The sequence below is a fragment of the Eublepharis macularius genome, chromosome 15, assembly GCF_028583425.1.
Source record: "Eublepharis macularius isolate TG4126 chromosome 15, MPM_Emac_v1.0, whole genome shotgun sequence".
Classification (NCBI taxonomy): Eukaryota; Metazoa; Chordata; class Lepidosauria; order Squamata; family Eublepharidae; genus Eublepharis; species Eublepharis macularius.
Genome location: NC_072804.1, coordinates 42,707,343 through 42,724,648, shown reverse-complemented (window position 1 = coordinate 42,724,648; position 17,306 = coordinate 42,707,343). Strand labels below are relative to the sequence as shown.

Below are 17,306 nucleotides of genomic sequence, written 5' to 3'. Positions count from 1 at the left end.
TGGCCCCTCATCCAAGCATGATAAAAAAGCGGGGAAGAGGGCGACAGCCGAGCGCACATTCGCCAACTGGCTGGAGGGGTTCGCGGTATATATGGGGGTGATCCAGGCGGCCTACCCCAACCGGGGTTGGCACCTGTCCAACCACCTCAGCAACGTCCTCCGGGCCCGGGCCTTGGCCGGGGAGCAGGCAGCCATGGAATACGATGAGGCCTTTCGGAAAAGGGCCTCTCACAACCCCCGTGCACGGTGGGACCTCATCAACCAGAAGCTGTGGCTCTGGTTGGTGGGGCCGCACATGAGGGGCAGGGGGGAGGGATCTCGCGGCTCGCGCTGGTCGGGCCGCCGCGACAGGCCTAGGGGCCCATGTTGGGAGTACAATCAGGGGAAGTGCTTCCGCCCGAAGTGCCGGTTTGATCATAATTGCGACTCTTGCGGCGGCCCCCATGCCCGCCCCTCTTGCTCCCGGGGTTCTGCCCCGTCTCAGCCCTTTCGAGGGGGCCGGTCCGCCGCCGCAGCAGCTCGGAGGGACGGTGGATCGGCCGCCTCTGCTGCCCAAACCACTAGCGGCAGCTCCTAGTCCCACGCAGGTTTCGCTGGGCTTGGCCTGCTCCCCCGTTCGCCTGGCGGCCCTCCTTCCCCTCCTGGCACGCTACCCAAACAGGGAGGCCGCCCAATATTTGAGGGAGGGTTTCTCAATGGGCTTTCGGATCCCCTTTACAGGCCCCCGCGTTGCCACCACAGCCGGCAACCTAAAATCCGCCAGGGAGTTGCCGGAGGTGGTTGCGGCTAAGATCGCCAAGGAGGTGGCGGCGGGCCGCGTGGCGGGCCCCTTCGAATCCCCTCCTCTGCCTAACCTCAGGATCTCTCCACTGGGGGTCGTCCCTAAGAAGACCCCCGGCGAGTACCGCTTGATACACCACTTGTCCTATCCCAGGGGCTCGTCTGTGAATGACCTCATTCCCCCTGAATGCTGTTCTGTTAAGTATGCCTCGCTGGATCAGGCCATCCGTTTGGTAAGGGCATGTGGGCCAGGTGCCCTCATGGCCAAGTGCGACGTCCAGTCAGCCTTCCGCCTGCTTCCGGTCCACCCACTCGACCACTGCCTTCTGGGCTTTAAGTTCCAGGGCGGGTGGTATGTGGACAAGGCCATGCCCATGGGCTGCTCGGTGTCCTGCGCGGCCTTTGAGACATTTAGCACCTTTTTGGAATGGGTGGCCAAGGAACGCTTGGGGTCCCCTTTCATTACGCATTATTTGGATGATTTCCTGATAATGACCCCCCCTGGTGGCTCGGCTTGCGCTGACCACCTTAGGTCCTTCCAGGCTATGGCCCGCGAGCTGGGGGTTCCCCTCGCGCAGGAAAAGACGGAGGGCCCCTCTTCCTGCCTCACATATCTGGGCATCCTGCTGGACTCCGTCGCTGGCCTGTCTCGGCTCCCTGCAGATAAGCTGGCCAGGCTCCGGGCCCTTATAGCCTCCACCCTCCATCGGGAAAAGTGCACTCTCAGGGAGTTCCAATCCGTTATCGGCCACCTTAACTTCGCATGCAGGGTCATCTCCCCGGGGCGGGCCTTCTGTTCCCGCCTCACCAGGGCATGTCTCTCCCCATCACCGCATTCGGCTCAACAAGGGTATCAAGGCTGACCTCCAGGTTTGGCAGCAGTTCTTGTCTGGCTTCAATGGGGTCTCTTTCTGGCAGGACTCACTGGACCTGGGCCCCAGCTTGCAAGTCCATTCGGACGCGGCTGGGAGCCTGGGGTTCGGGGTCTATTTTGGGGGGCGCTGGTGCGCTCAGCGCTGGCCCCCATCTTGGGCAGGCTCGGGGATACTCAGGGACCTTACCTTTTTAGAACTTTTTCCCATCGTGGTGGCGGTGGTCATCTGGGGCTCACAGCTGCGGGACAGGCGGGTCACCTTCTGGTGTGACAACCTAGCAACGGTCAAGGTCATCAACCGGCAGTCCTCTCGCTCTGAGCGGGTCATGTGCCTTATCCGCCGCTTCGTGCTAACATGCCTCGCTGCTAACATAACCTTCTCAGCCCGCCATGTTGCAGGTGTGGATAACGGACTGGCCGACGCACTATCTCGATTCCAGATGGAGAGGTTTTTCGCACTGGCTCCAGAGGCACGGCGCACCCCCGACCCCTTCCCGGAGGAGCTGTGGCTGATTGGAGGGACGCCGTAATGCAGGGAGTATTGTGCTCGGTGGCCCCGTCCACCCTCCGGGCGTATTCGGCAGCTCTCACCCGCTTCCTGGCTTTTGCTGTAACCGCTGGGGGTGATGGGTCTTGGCCCACTTCTCAGGTCGTCGTCCTGCAGTACCTGGTGCATCTCAGGGGTCTGGGGCTTTCCCCTCGTTCCATGCGGAGAGATTTAGCAGCCATCTCCTTTTTCAGTAAGGCCCAGGGCTTCCCCGACCCTTGCAGCGGGTTCATTGTCCGCCGGGCCCTTACGGGCTGGGCCAGGCTCGCCCCGCTTCCCCCGGACCGCAGGCGCCCCATCACACTGGACATCCTCGAGCGCGTGCTTCACGCTCTGCCCGGCCTTTGTTGGTCCCCAGGCGAGGCCCGGCTCTTTCGCGCCGCCTTCATGGTAGCCTTTTACGGTGCTTTCCGTGTTAGCGAGATCGTGGCAGGTTCCCGTTCCGACACCTCAGGCCGCGCCCTGGCAGCCTCTGACCTGACCTGTTCCCCCCGCCTCGTGACCATCACCCTGCGACGTTCCAAGACCGACCAGCGTGGCCGAGGGTCCACCGTCACGCTGCGGGCAGCTAGGCGCCGGGTGCTTTGCCCGGTTCGAGCGGTCAGGGCCTTCCTGGATTGCCGCCCCCTCGGCCCCGGGCCCCTCTTTATACATGAGGACGGGTCCCCCCTCTCCCGGTACCAGTTCTCCTCGGTGCTCAGGGCTTGCCTGCTGGCCGCGGGGCTTCCCCCCATGCAGTTTGGCTCCCACTCATTTCGCATAGGGGCGGCAACCGTGGCCGCTGGCTTGGGGCTCCCACCGTCGGTCATTCAGTCCATCGGGCGCTGGCGCTCCAGCGCTTTCCGTTCCTATATTCGCCCCACCGGGGAGGCCTCGCACTAACGTTGTGGTTTGTTGTTATCTCAGGCAGGAGGAAGAGCGTTTGGGTGTGCGGCCACAGTATTGTCCACTGGGCGGGCAAGTACGCGGCTACCTCTGGCTGGGGCCAGCACCTGGGACTGGATGACCAACTCTGCGTCCGCTGGATGGGGGTCCGAGGCATGCTGTGGGAATCCCTCGTCCCCATGCTTGCGCACCAGGCCCGGCTGCAGCGCCCGCCAGACGCCATCGTAATTCAGCTGGGAGAGAACGACATCGGCAAGCGGGATTGCCCCGATCTGAAGCGGTCCATGTGCGCCGACTTGGAGCATCTTCAAGGACTCTTTCCTCGGACGACCTTCCTCTGGTCGGATCTGCTGCAGAGGCGGGCCTGGCGGGGGGCGCGCTGCCCCAGGAAGGTAGACGGCATCAGGCAGAGGCTGGCACGTGCCATTGAGCGGTTCGTCTTGGAGAGGGGGGGCCTCTTCATTCAGCACCTGGACATTTCACACCTCCTGGAGGCGCTTTTCCGGCCAGATGGGGTCCATCTGTCCAGCTGGGGGCAAGACCTCTGGCTGCAGGACATCAGGGACGGCCTGCTGGCCTGGCTGGGGTTTTAGGAGCGTTGGCGGGGAGCCCGGGAGGCCGGTCTCTCGTGGCGGTGGGCATCGGGTCAGATCTCGTTTGGGGGGGCCAGGGCCTGCGCGCCCAGGCCCCTCCCTTAGGGGATTCCCATAAGGAATCTTGGGGGTGAGTTCGGAGGAGCATGCCCAGCTCGGGGGCAGCTAGGAAAACTCACTCCCAGGTGGCTGGGGAGGCCACTCAGGGGTGTACACCCAGGTGACTCCCCAATAAGGCCACTCCTTGGGTCCCCCCCTCAGCATGGCTGAGGGGGGTGGGTTATTCGGCTGGCAGGCGGGCCAGCCGATTCGATCTGGGATCTGACCCTCATGCCGCGCCAATGCTCCTTTGTTATGTTAATAAAGTTGTGGCCTGTTTTACTCCAGCATCATTGTCTGTCAGGTTTTGTACCGGTCTTTCTCTATCTTAGCCTTGGTGGGGGAGGCGGCGCAGCATTCCCTCCCCACTCTCAGCGTAGGCAGCAAGCTGTGGCCTCAGACTTACCTGGGGCCTGTTTGGTGCCGGCGCTGCGGGGAGGGAAGCGTGGCGGCCGCCATTTCGCTGGTCTCGCCCGGTCATCCTGGGGCGAGACCAGCCAATAGTTTCAAACCCCGGCCGCCCAATCACGGGCGCCCGGGGCGTGGCTGAGGGGAATCGCGACCGCGGTTCTCCCTCTGGTCCGACCGCATGGCATATATGCCTGTGGCCGGCCCCGCCCAGCTCAGTCGCCGGCGGAGTTCCTGCACCCACCCACCACTCCCTTTCTAATAATTTTAATTCGTCGCAACTTTGTAGGCGGTGGGCATCGGGTCAGATCTCGTTTGGGGGGGCCAGGGCCTGCGCGCCCAGGCCCCTCCCTTAGGGGATTCCCATAAGGAATCTTGGGGGTGAGTTCGGAGGAGCATGCCCAGCTCGGGGGCAGCTAGGAAAACTCACTCCCAGGTGGCTGGGGAGGCCACTCAGGGGTGTACACCCAGGTGACTCCCCAATAAGGCCACTCCTTGGGTCCCCCCCTCAGCATGGCTGAGGGGGGTGGGTTATTCGGCTGGCAGGCGGGCCAGCCGATTCGATCTGGGATCTGACCCTCATGCCGCGCCAATGCTCCTTTGTTATGTTAATAAAGTTGTGGCCTGTTTTACTCCAGCATCATTGTCTGTCAGGTTTTGTACCGGTCTTTCTCTATCTTAGCCTTGGTGGGGGAGGCGGCGCAGCATTCCCTCCCCACTCTCAGCGTAGGCAGCAACACAGCACACCATCAGAAATATCCTTGTGCTCTCACTTATCCAGGGCTTTTTTTCAGCTGGAACGCAGTGGAACTGAGTTCCGGAACCTTTTGAAAATGGTCACATGGCTGGTGGCCCTGCCCCCTGATCTCCAGACAGAGGGGAGTTGAGATTGCCCTCCGCTCTACATGGCGCGGAGGGCAATCTCAACTCCGCTCTGTCTGTAGATCAGGGGGTGGGGCCACCAGCCCATGTGACCATTTTCTCCAAGGGCAACCCACTGAGTTCCACCACCTCTTTCCCCAGAAAAAAAGCCCTGCACTTATCCAATGTGCAAACAGAGAGAGAAACCTGCCTCTTCTTCAGTCCCTCTCTCTCCCACATGTGCCAGAGATTTGAGGAAGGGAAAAAGGACTTGTGGCCACCACAAAGAGAAAACTGCTAGTATACAAAGTCTGGACCTATGGGCATGTGCCTGGCCATCAGGATCAAGAAGCGGGTATCTCAATTCACTAACAAAAGATGAGTACAATACACTTAACAGTGCAATCCTAAACAAAGTTACTCCAGTCTGAGCCCATTGAAATAAACGTGATAGACTGGAGTAACTCTGTTTAGGATTGTACTGTTAAAGTTGAAACAGAAATTATTTCAGGAGTTTTTATTTTAGGGTGGTTGTGGGGGGGCAGATTTGGAACTAGTCACTCGAGCAAGTCACTCTCCTTGCCAGGTTGTGTGAGATTTTTTGTCCCCAGTTAAACTTTTTTTTAAAAAAATGTCAACTCAGCTCTACCTACTAATTCTGGAACACACCAACCAAAATCTGATGGCACCTCCGCATTATTTGCAAATGTTTGAACTCATCACCTGCATCTGAATCCATCCAAAGAGCCTATTTTGTCTGAATTCAATACTGTGCAAAAAAAACCCACATCCAAAACCATTATTTACCTTCAGCCGTTCCCATCTAGCCATAAGGGATGCGGTTCCAGCTACAAAGAGTCCCCAGCTACCCTCAAAAACAGCATTCGTACTTCGTCTCATTGCTCCCTTGCCAACCTATCCTCAGGCATTCAAAGCTACAGGATAATTGGCCAGCCCGCCTTTAAACGCTCAGACCCTACTTAAGCATCCCATCTTACCAAACCCCAGAACTAAACCACTCAGGGGCCTGAGCTACCTGAAGGACTGCTGTTGCCGTACAAACAAGTCTGCTTGTTTGGATCTTTGGGGCAAGATCATCACCAGTGCTAAAATGGGCGAGTACCAAGGACAGGCTCCAGAATGAGGCCAAGACGACTCGAGTTGAGGGGGCGCAATGATCTCCCATAGCCGCCCCTCAGCCCGCTCTGTCTGTCCACCTGCCTGCCACCCCTGCCTTGGAGCTGGTTGTGAGAATCTGCCTTACTTGTCAGCTGATGCAGCTTTTTTCAAAAACAGCACAGCAAGCTGCGTGTGACAGTCGGCAAACTCATGTGAAATTGTGTGTTTGGGTGACAGTTCCAGAGGTCTCACAGGACATGTGCAGCTTGCCTCGTTCCAGAGGGCTGGGACAGTAAACAGGTGATTACCTCCTCGAGACCTTTTAGAGGTTCTGGGGTGAGGTAAAAAGGAAGTACAGCAGCTGTAACCCCTCTCGCAGCAAGACATCTTGAGATGCCACTGAGATACCCGGTTGGATTACTATCCTTCTGCCGAGATGTTCTGCCAGGCGTATGGTTGAGGCTAGGCTAAGCCTCCACTGGCCCGAATAAAGGAGGAGAAGGGAAGATTGGATCCCTCCCTATTACAGGCATCTACCATTGAGACTTGCAAGAGCAGCTGTGAGGGAGCTAGATAAGATCCTTAAAGATAAAGATGTCTCTCTAGGAACCAAGATCAAGATAATCCAAACTATAGTATTCCCCATTGCCATGTATGGATGTGAAAGTTGGACGGTAAAGAAAGCTGACAGGAAAAAAATTGATTCATTTGAAATGTGGTGCTGGAGGAGAGTTTTGCAGATACCATGGACGGCCAAAAAGACAAATAAGTGGGTACTAGATCAAACCAAGCCTGAATTCTCCCTAGAAGCTAAAATGACAAGACTAAGGCTATCGTACTCTGCGCACATCATAAGAAGACAAGATTCTCTGGAAAAGTCAATAATGCTAGGAAAAGTGGAAGGCAGCAGGAAAAGAGGAAGACCTAAAACGAGGTGGCTTGACTCAATAAAAGCCACGTCCTCCAGTTTGCAGGATCTGAGTAGGTCTGTTACAGAGAGAACATTTTGGAGGTCTTTCATTCATAGGGTCATCATAGGTCGGAAACAACTTGACAGCACATAACACACACACACACACACACCATCCAGTTATTTAAATGGCAGGTTTAAGTGGCAGCCTGATTGCCTCCTAGCTGATTGCTGGTGTGTATTTTAAATTGATATTCTATTGCTGTTCTGTTTTAAGGTGTAAGTTTTATTATAAATGTTTTTATTGATGTAATTCACCCTGAGCCTGCTTGTGCTGGAAGGGTGGAATAAAAGTCAAAAGTAATAAATAAAATAAATAATAACAACATGCCCTTGGTAATGCCAATCGCCACTTTGGGGTCAGGAAGGATTTTCCTTCTAGGCCAGATTTGCTAGGTATCCTGGAGGATTTTTACCTTCCTCTGGGCATAGAACAAGGGTCACTGGGGGAGGTGAGGAGGGGGGATAACTCTGAATTTCCTACATTGTGCAGAGGGTGACCCCTTGGGGTTCCTTCCAGCTCTATGTAATAGGCAGGGATTTTTTTTCAGCTGGAACACGGTGGAACAGGGTTCCGGAACCTCTTGAAAATGGTCACATGGCTGGTGGCCCCACTCCCTGATCTCCAGACCTCCCCTCTGTCTGGAGACCAGGGGGTGGGGCCACCGGCCATGTGACCATTTTCTCCGAGGGCAACCCACTGAGTTCCACCACCTCTTTTCCCAGAAAAAATGCCCTGGTAACAGGGCCTTTTCAGTGGTGGTGGCTCAACTGTTCAACTTCCTTGCAGTAGGGCAGGGGTTCCCAACCTAGTGTCCACGGGCACCTTTTCTGCCACCCGCCAAGTATTTTTAGGAAGTGGGAGGGGCCAGGTGGAGCTTCTGCCCAGCAAGGCTTCTGAATGGCCACTAGAGATTTGATTGACTGTCCATGTTGCCTTGGCAGCAGCTGCCACCACAGCACAAGACTCTTCACCGTGTGACAGACGGTAAGCTACCACAGCCATTTTGTGGCTGACTCCACCATGCTGTGTCAGAATCCCAAAGGAGCATGTAGGCTCAAAAAGGGTGGGGACCTCGGCAGTAGGGCTACCTAATTGGTTTCTACGAGGATGGCTTGTCAGCGCCCTCTGAAGCCAGCTTTGTTTTCCCAGGCCTCGACTCTCTTTCCTATATTCATTTTTGCTGCTGGTTTTAATTTGCTGGCGCTGGATTCGTTAGCGTTTCTTTCTGGTGACATATTTTGGAAGCGTGTGGAAACATTACCATCATTGTTGGAATGCAGTTGAAAATAGCAGCCCAGGGTTTGCCCTGCCCTCTGAAAACACTAAACAATGAGTTGTCCTTACTCTTTACTAATTAAATGTTTCTACCCCATGTCCCACCCCCCAATGGATACCCCAAAGCAGATTACAACATCATCTTGGCCTCCTCCATTTTATCCTAGCAATCCTGTGAGATAAGTTAGACTGAGTGTGTTACTGGCCCAGTATTAGATAAGGATCGGGGAGACCCATATGGTTGCCAACCTCTAGGTGGTATCTGGAGATCTCCTGGAATTACAACTTGTCTCCAGACAACAGAGATCCGTTTCCCTGGAGAAAATGGTTCCTTTGAATGGTAGACTTCATACCATTACACCCCGCTGAAGTTCCTCCCCTCCTAAAGCTTACCCTTACCAGGCTCCACCATCACCCTCTCCAGGAATTTCATAACCAGGATCTGGCAATCCTAGAGACCCAGGTACAAATCCCCCCATTGCCACAGATTAGGGTTGCCAGCCTCCAGGTGGGGCCTGGAGATTTCCTTGAATTACAACTGATCTCCAGACGAGAGAGATCAGTTCCCCTGAAGAAACTGGCTGCTTTGGAATGTGGACTCTATGGCATTATAACCTGCTGAACTCCAGCCCCTCCTCAAACCCCGCCCTCCTGAGGCACCACCCCTAAAATCTCCAGGTATTTCTTAACCCAGGCCTTTCAACTCTACCACAGAAACTCCCTGGGCGACTTTGGGCCTGTCACACTCTCTCAGCCTAACCTACCTCACAACGGTTAATTGTTGTGAGGATAAACTGAAGGAGGGGACAACAATGTCGGAGGCAACATAGGGTCTCCACTGGGCAGAAAAGTGGGGTACAACTATCTAAATAGACAATGGTAGCAGTCAGTGATGCGACTGTTTTAAAAAATAAGATGTTAACCTCTTTGCCAGGACACCATAGCAACAGAGGCAAACTATAAGATCTTTTCCCAGCTACCATTCAGTTCCTATGCCTCCATGACTGTCTCCATCAGGGTACCAGCCGGCTTTTCCCGTCAAATTCCTTTTTCAAGCAGGTAAGGTCTTTTAAAACATGACGTCTCAGCAGAAGGCATGCCTCTCTCCAGCAGAACTTGCTGTGACCCCTGTTCTTTACAAACACAGATACAAGGGAATCATCACTGGAAGAAAGATTTCTAGAAACGACAGCAACGTATTTACTATTGTAAGAGCATTTGATGTAGCCTCCTTAAACACTCTGCCTTCAAGGGCTTCAGCCTGCATTCAGAAGACTGCTCCTCAGTGCATAGATCTCGGGGGATTTCAGAGCACCCGTCAGCCAACTTTCTCCAAAAAGCAGCTGAGGCTCTTTCCCCTAATTTCATTATTTCCTTAAACGCATTACTCAGAGCTAAAGAAAGAACCTAAGCTTCTCAGCTGCTCCACCACTCTAAGCCCATGCAAACACTAAGTACAACAAGGGATTCTTGGTATAGCACGAACTGTTCCATAACCCTCTTCATTCCGTACCAAAGAAGCTTCAGAGAAAAGGCTCCGGGGAGCAGTATTTTTAAACTCTAAGCCGGCAGTCTCACTCCACAATTGGAGCCAATAGGGAAGGCTGAAGCACATTAACATGCATACCTGGGGAGTTTCTTGAGTCTACGCCTCTCTACCATGACAGCCGAGGGCCTGGTTTGCATTTTCCCATGCTTGCAAGGAGAGTAAGCATTTTAACTCTTAGACACAGCAACGCATCTATACAGACAAATTTGCAACCTGTCAACCGGCATTTTGCTAATCCAATAATGACATACTTGAAATAACTTCTTGATCAACTACTTAAGTCTCGATTCCCGGGAAGTTCTTTGCAGCTTAAAAAGGACAGGAACCACACCGTCATGTCAATGTAGGAACAGCAAGAGATTAGCAACCAAATCAGTTCCCCCCATCCCAGAAAAAATGCTGCGTCCCACATAACTCTGATTTAATACTGTTGCCATTGAACCGTCAGCAATAATATTAGCACATCTCCGATCGATCAACATTTAATTTGTGAAATCAGACATGACCTGTACAATACATGGGCTGCTTTCACACACATTGGTTAATGCACTTTCTTTTCTTTTTTTAAAGAATTTTTTATTGGGTGAGTAAAAATTAATATTACAGATTTTCAATTAAAACCCTCACTTCCATATTCTCCCACCCTTTTCCCTCCCCCCTTAATCTAAGACTTCCAACAGTTTTCCAACCCGCTGTCTGAATCTACTACTTATATCCCCTTTTCTATTCTTAACTATCTTAACACACTAGTAAAATAGATAATATATATTAGATTGAACAAAACCTAACATCAAACTATCAGTTACATTATGTTTCTAACTTATCTCCTCTCTTCTCTTGTAAAGATCAGTATCTCCTTCTTTCTGCAAAATTAATAGTTATCTAACAACCATAATTGTCCCTTTACGTCCCACTTCTTTTCCAAATACTGTTTTAGTTTCCCCCAGTCATTAAGAAATTCTTCTGGATTCTGTTCTCTCAACTTTCTCGTCATTTTATCCATTTCTGCCATGTACAGCAATTTTTGTATCCAATTTTCAATAGATGGTACTTCTTGTGTCTTCCACTTCTAAGCATATAAAATTCTTGCCGCTGTTGTCATATAGAATAATAAAGTTCTTTGTTGTTGGTTAATGCACTTTAGAGATTGTTTGCAAGTGGATTTTCCTGTTTCACACAGCAAAAAAGCAATTGCAAATGATCACCCCCTGAAATTACTAGGATTTATTTATTTAGTGCGTTTTTACCCCAACCTTCATGCAGAGGAGCTCAGAGCAGTGTATATTGTTCTCCCTGCCTCCATTTATTCTCGCCGTAACCTGGACCATTTCCACACGCATTGGATAATGCACTTTCAATGCACTTTAACAATCCTTTGGAAATGGATTTTTAATTTCATAGATGAAAACACAGTTCCAAATGATCACTAAAGAGCATTGGAAGTGCATTATCCAACGCGTGTGGAAGCGGCAAGCAAGTTAAACAGAGAGAGTACTGACTGGCCCAAGGTCACCCAGCGAGCTTCCATGGCAGGGTGGGAATTCAAACCTGGATCTCCCAGATCCTAATCCGACACTCTAACCACTGCACCACTCTGTCTAAGAGCCTAGCTATTTTAAAGGCAACACAAAACCAAACTACAAATGTCACTGTTCTACTTCAGACCAACAGGGCTACCCACCTGGAACTATCCAACAGGGAAAGACTTCCTTCAACAAAGAAACTCTTCTTCTGATGGAGAAAAAGGTTGCTCTCTCCCAGGAATGGCCCTTCTTCGTTGGAGGAATTCTTTCAGTTGAAAGAAGACATGGTAGAGGGGAGTCCCAGGATCCAACCTCAGGTCTCCCAAATAACCTCAATTATTAATTAAAAATGTTTCTATCTAGATTTTTCAAAAGGTATTATCTCCAATCAGCTCATAATATTAGTTCACCACAATAAAGTCAACATTTTAAAAAATTAAAACAGAATGGCAATTTAAAATATGACAAATATAGACCTACAGGCAGGGCTCATTCTGAGGGGGAATGCGCAGAAACGCAGTTCTGGCAGTTCCCCAAAGAGGTCACATGTCAGGTGGCCCCACCCACCTGACTCTCGGCCATTTAGGCCCGTTTTGGCCTGGATTGGGGCCAAAATGGCCCAGATCAGGCCTCTGACAGGTGGTGGATCACTCTCCCGCTCAGCAGCGGCCCGATCCTGACCATTTTGGGCCCCTTTTCAGGCATTTTCAGCTCCTTTTTGCCATTTTGGGCCCAATTTTGGCCCTGAATGGCCAGGATTGGGTCCAAAACAGCCAGGATAGGTGATATCAGAGGGTGTGGTATATGCAAATCAGTTATGCTAATGGAACACTTCTGGTGATGTCAAGGGGTGTGGCATATGATATGTCAAGGGGTGTGGCATATGAACTATGCAGCACAGACCACTCCTGTGGCATAATGGTTAAGTGGCTGGGCTGAGAATCAGCACTCTGCTGGTTCAAATCCCACAACTGCCATGAGTTCAGTAGGTGGCCTTGGGCAAGCCACTCCTCTCAACCCCAGCTCCTCAGCTGTATTGTGGGGATAATAATAACACTGACTTTGTTCACAACTCTGAGGGGGGCACTAATCTGTCTAGAAGAGCAGTATATATAAGCACAGTTATTATCTCCCAGAGTTACAACTGATGCCACAGGATCGGTTCCCCTGGAGAAAACTGTTGCTTTAAAAGGTTGTCTCTGGCCAGTTTCTTCATACCCTCCATGCATCTGATGAAGAGAGCTGTGGTTCTCGAAAGCTTATGCTACAATAAAGTTGGTTAGTCTTAAAGGTGCTACTGGACTCTTTACTATTCTGAGCAGTTACACTCTTCTTAGCCCAGGCAACTTCAGTGGATTTAGAAGGCTGTACCTCTGCTTGGGATAGCACTGTGGGCAACTTTAAAAAGAAAAGAACCTGGAGAAAACACCAGTGGTGTTTTGAAGGCTATTGGAAATATCAGCCAGAAGGAACAGAACTGATGTGATTTTACTTTAAAGTGCACCGTATACTGAAAGCAAATGCCAGCAAATACAAGCAAATAAGCAGCGAGAAAGGATGTGACATTATTGCTGGTCACCCCTTAAATAACAATTGATTTAATAACTTCTGCAAAGCTTTATCACTTGGCAAGAATTTGAGGCCAATACTCATCACTTCTAAGGGATGTGGGTGAATTACTTAGATAGCTATTCTACATTGGGCTCCCCAGTGAAGACACAAAGTGACATACGGCATTGTTCTCCCCACCTCTGTTTTATCCTTACAATAACAACCTTGTGAGGTAGGTTACATTGGAAAAGTAAGACTGCCCTAGGGTGACCCCACAAGCTTCCATGGCAGAGTGGAGGCTTTAAACTTGGGTCTCTTGACAGCCGAATCGAGCCGACACTAACTACTACACCATACCGGCTCTCCCAAAACGTTTGCCATGATCCAATTTATATCCCACCTTTCTGCCCCTATAAGGGTCACCAAGGTTGCTAACAAATTAAAACCCACACAATAAAAATCACATTTTAAAACAATTAAAACCATCCAAAACAACAACGACATCATTAAAGCAGTTAAACAAGAGCTAAAAATATACAAAGACATCAAAACAACAATTAAAACTATTTAAACATTGGGTACGAAGGAGCAATCACTTGAGAGAATGCCAAATGAAATAAAAAATCCAGTCTCCAATGCTGGTGTGAGCTGAGATGCATGCCTGTACACTGGTCATGAGTTTACTAGGTTTGAAAGCAACTTTCTCCCCCCCAAAATTAATTGCACCATCTATGAATCCCATCAGCGCAGACTTACAGGTCCAGTAGATGGTCTTTTTTCCAAGGGCCTTCCCTGCCCGGATGTAGAGGGATGTAGGTTCCCCATCTGGCTTTCAGGTAATCCTGATCCAATATATTTTGACCACTATCGTGTTTAGTTTCAACAACCAAATGTTTTAGAGCCTGCAGCAATGAATGGATACCTTCTATTCCCCACTGTGGGGACCGAACATCCCAGCGGACCCATCTGGGATTTCAAAATAATTCTACAAACATCGCCACGAATTCCACCAAAGGCAGGAAACCTGGACTATGCTAAAAGATATTGAAGAAATAAAGCTCTAACAAGGTACTCTCCTGCTGTTTTTAAAATGGACAGAAGTCAATTAAGGCAGCTTCTAAAGTGAGCCGAGAATGGTTTGTTTACTGCTCTTCCAATCCCTGCCTTGAGTCCTTATTATGTATCTAACATCCACATAACTTTTTTTAATGATGGCAGTTTTGCAAAGCACACTTTTTCCCCCTCCTGATCTAAAAAATCTGCAGCTTTTATTGCCCCATAGAGCTAATTTATTGCTGAGAATAAAATAACAGAAGCCTCTAAAATGGCAAATAAATGTGTATTAAAAAAATCTCCCTTGTACTTTAAGGAAAGAACGGTGGGCACCATTTGCTATGATTTAAAAATAAAACAACCTCAATATTACTTTGGCTCCATTTTGCACTCGCTCTCTCTCTCACACACACACTCAGATAAATAAGCATCAGGATTTCTTCAAGGACAATTTATTCCTAGCTGAATGCAACGGTTTAAATAAAGGCATAATTAACTTGTGGAACTAATTGCTACAGGATGTAGAGATGACTACTAACTTCGAGGGCTTTAAAAGAGAACTAGGCATAATCATAAAGGAGAGAGTCTATCAACGGCTACTTACCATGCTAGCTAAATGGAGTCTCACTGCTTAGGAGCAGTATACCACTTATTGACGGCAACCACAAGAGGACACTTTGGCCTTTGTAGTTTTGGGCCCTCCAGATTTGGTTGGCAATTATGAGAAATGTGGGGTTGAACTACATGAACAACTGCACTGGCTTAACATAGCTTTTCTTATGATCTTATGTGCCGGCAACTTAGCCCCAATGTTCAATGTAGTCACCAAGAGCCAATCCTAAATATACAAAAATGTAGGCCACCTTTCTACCAAGGCATCAAGGTAACTTTCAAAACCAAATTTTAAAACCATTACCAAAAAATGAAGAAAATCAATAAGCCAAAAAGAACAGCAAATAGCAGGGAAAAACAGATTTGGAACCCATTTGAACAGGGGCCAATCACAGAGGCTACAATAACACAATCGAAGCAAAATTGCTAATTGACCACAAGTTTGGTAAATCACATGACTTTACCTGGCGCCTAAATAAATAGATGGTGATATCCCTCATGAATTCCACAGCTGGGGCTGTACAGTGAGTACTACGGAACTCCCTCTCTAGGGATCTCTGTGTGGTGCCAAAGCCTGCCTTGTTTACTTGAATTGTTGGCTGATGGATGACTTAGCTTGGAGTCTACTAAAGCATAGCCCATTGTCATATTTGTTCCTTATTAACTTTTCTCTTCCCCAACAAAAGAGATAATATATTCAACGGTCAGAAAATGTATTTATGTATTTATTTTATGTCATCTATGGTCCGCCTTTCTCACTGAGATTCAAGGAGGATTACACAGTGTGAGATTAGTACAATTAGTATCAAGGACAATTTCATAAACAACGCCATGGGTTAAATAAACACAAGTTTACAAAGATATAACATTAGCAAGAATCCAATACAGGAAGGAATGCTGAAACAGAACATAAGCAATTCTAGGGCTGACACAGGAGCACATATTTAAAGCAACAGATAGTATGTAGGGCAACATAGTGGTGAAGTCCCTAACTCATTAGCTGAGACTCCTCCCTACAATACAAACGCCTTTTTGAATAATTGGGTTTTGCATCGTTTGCACAAAGCTAGGAGAGTAGGGGCTTTCCTGACCTCCTCAGACAGGCTGTTCCACAGGGTAAAAGGGTATGTTAAGCACGTATTCTGTTATAGATGTGGAAGTTATTGGTTGCTTAGAGCCTATGACATCACTCCCACACAGACCTCTCACACACACTGACCATTTTACACAGCCCACTAAATTCAAATTGCTTTTCTGATTTTGTTGTTGTTCTTCTTGCCAATGGGAAGACGTGCACTCCCACAGCATATATCCCACAATTCCTTTTTAACAGCAACAACAACAAAGTACTTTACTAGTACTCCAAGATGGAGTTGATTTAGATGCCTAAATAAGCTGTAAAAATAAAAGCGGGTGTTTCATTGAGCACATCAAGAAAAAAATCAAGCGTTTCTTAAGTATTTGGTAATGGCAGGAATAGAATAGCAGCAAACATCGCGGAGAAAAAATAAGAATACAATATGGTCAGTTTCATACAAGAGGCCCACTTTTCTACAAGTTGGGTAAAAGTGACACCGTCCAACACTCTTAGTATATCCTCTGCAATTTACAACGAATTTCAGGTGCAGGTACCTGGAACGTCACAGGGCAACTGATCTAATTAAGGCTGAGGAATGTATGCCCTTGAAAAAGACTGGACAAATGTTATCTAGTTTGTTTTAGGGTTACCAGCTCCACAGTGGGAAATTACTGGAGATTTTGAGGATGCTACACAATTTCAGGAGGTGCTAAAAACCTGTTTTATTCTTGAAGGCTTTTAATGGGGCATAAACATTTGCGAGGAAGAAGGTTATTTGAAGCTGTATTTTATTGGTTTTAAATTCTGATATTTTTAATCAGCTGCCTTATTTTCACCCAACCTCATGTGGATTAACAAAGGTTAGCATCGGCAGCAGTTAGGGTCGCCATCTCCAGTCAGAGAAATTCCTGGAGATTTGGGGGGTGGAGTCCGAAGAGGGCAGGGTTTGGAGAGGAGAGGCCCCTCAGCAGGGTATAATACCATAAAGTTCACCCTCTAGAGCAGCCATTTTCTCCGGCAGAACTAATCTGCATGGCCTGGAGATCACTTAGATTTCTGGAAGATCTCCAGCCGTCACCTAGAGGTTGGCAACCTGCAATTAACAAACTGAAGCATGGCTGATCATGGACAGATCCGGCCTTGCATTCCAGGAAGGGGAGTGAGTGTGACCCTATACTCTAAACTGTGGTCCACAATTAACAGATGACTAAATGTCAGGAGGGGCTGTGGCTCAGTGGTAAAGCATCTGCTCTGCGTGCAGAAGGTCACAGGTTCAATCCTCAGCATCGTCAGTTAAAAGGAGCTGATAGGAGGTGATGTGAAAAACTTCTACCTGAGACCCTGGAGAAAGTGCTGCCAGTCTGAGTGAGACAACACTGAGCCTGATAGACCAACTGTCCAATTCAGTAGAAGGCAGATTTGTGTGTTCACGCACAAAGGAGATTCCTTAGTTTCAGGGCTTTTTTTCTGGGGAAAGAGGTGGTGGAACTCAGTGGGTTGCCCTCGGAGAAAATGGTCACATGGC

General features: G+C 49.3%; 1 protein-coding gene across 1 annotated transcript; it reads left to right on the top strand.

The window, feature by feature from the left end:
* Nucleotides 1–2,183: 2,183 nt before the first annotated feature.
* LOC129342927 (integrase/recombinase xerD homolog) lies at nt 2,184–3,083 on the top strand. Its single transcript, XM_054998886.1, has one exon. The coding sequence runs from the start codon at nt 2,184–2,186 to the stop codon at nt 3,081–3,083; it is 900 nt and encodes a 299-aa protein (XP_054854861.1).
* Nucleotides 3,084–17,306: the final 14,223 nt, after the last annotated feature.

What these genes read in the sequence shown, in the direction of transcription:
- LOC129342927 (XM_054998886.1), top strand. Translation starts at nt 2,184, where the DNA reads ATGCAGGGAGTATTGTGCTCGGTGGCCCCGTCCACCCTCCGGGCGTAT.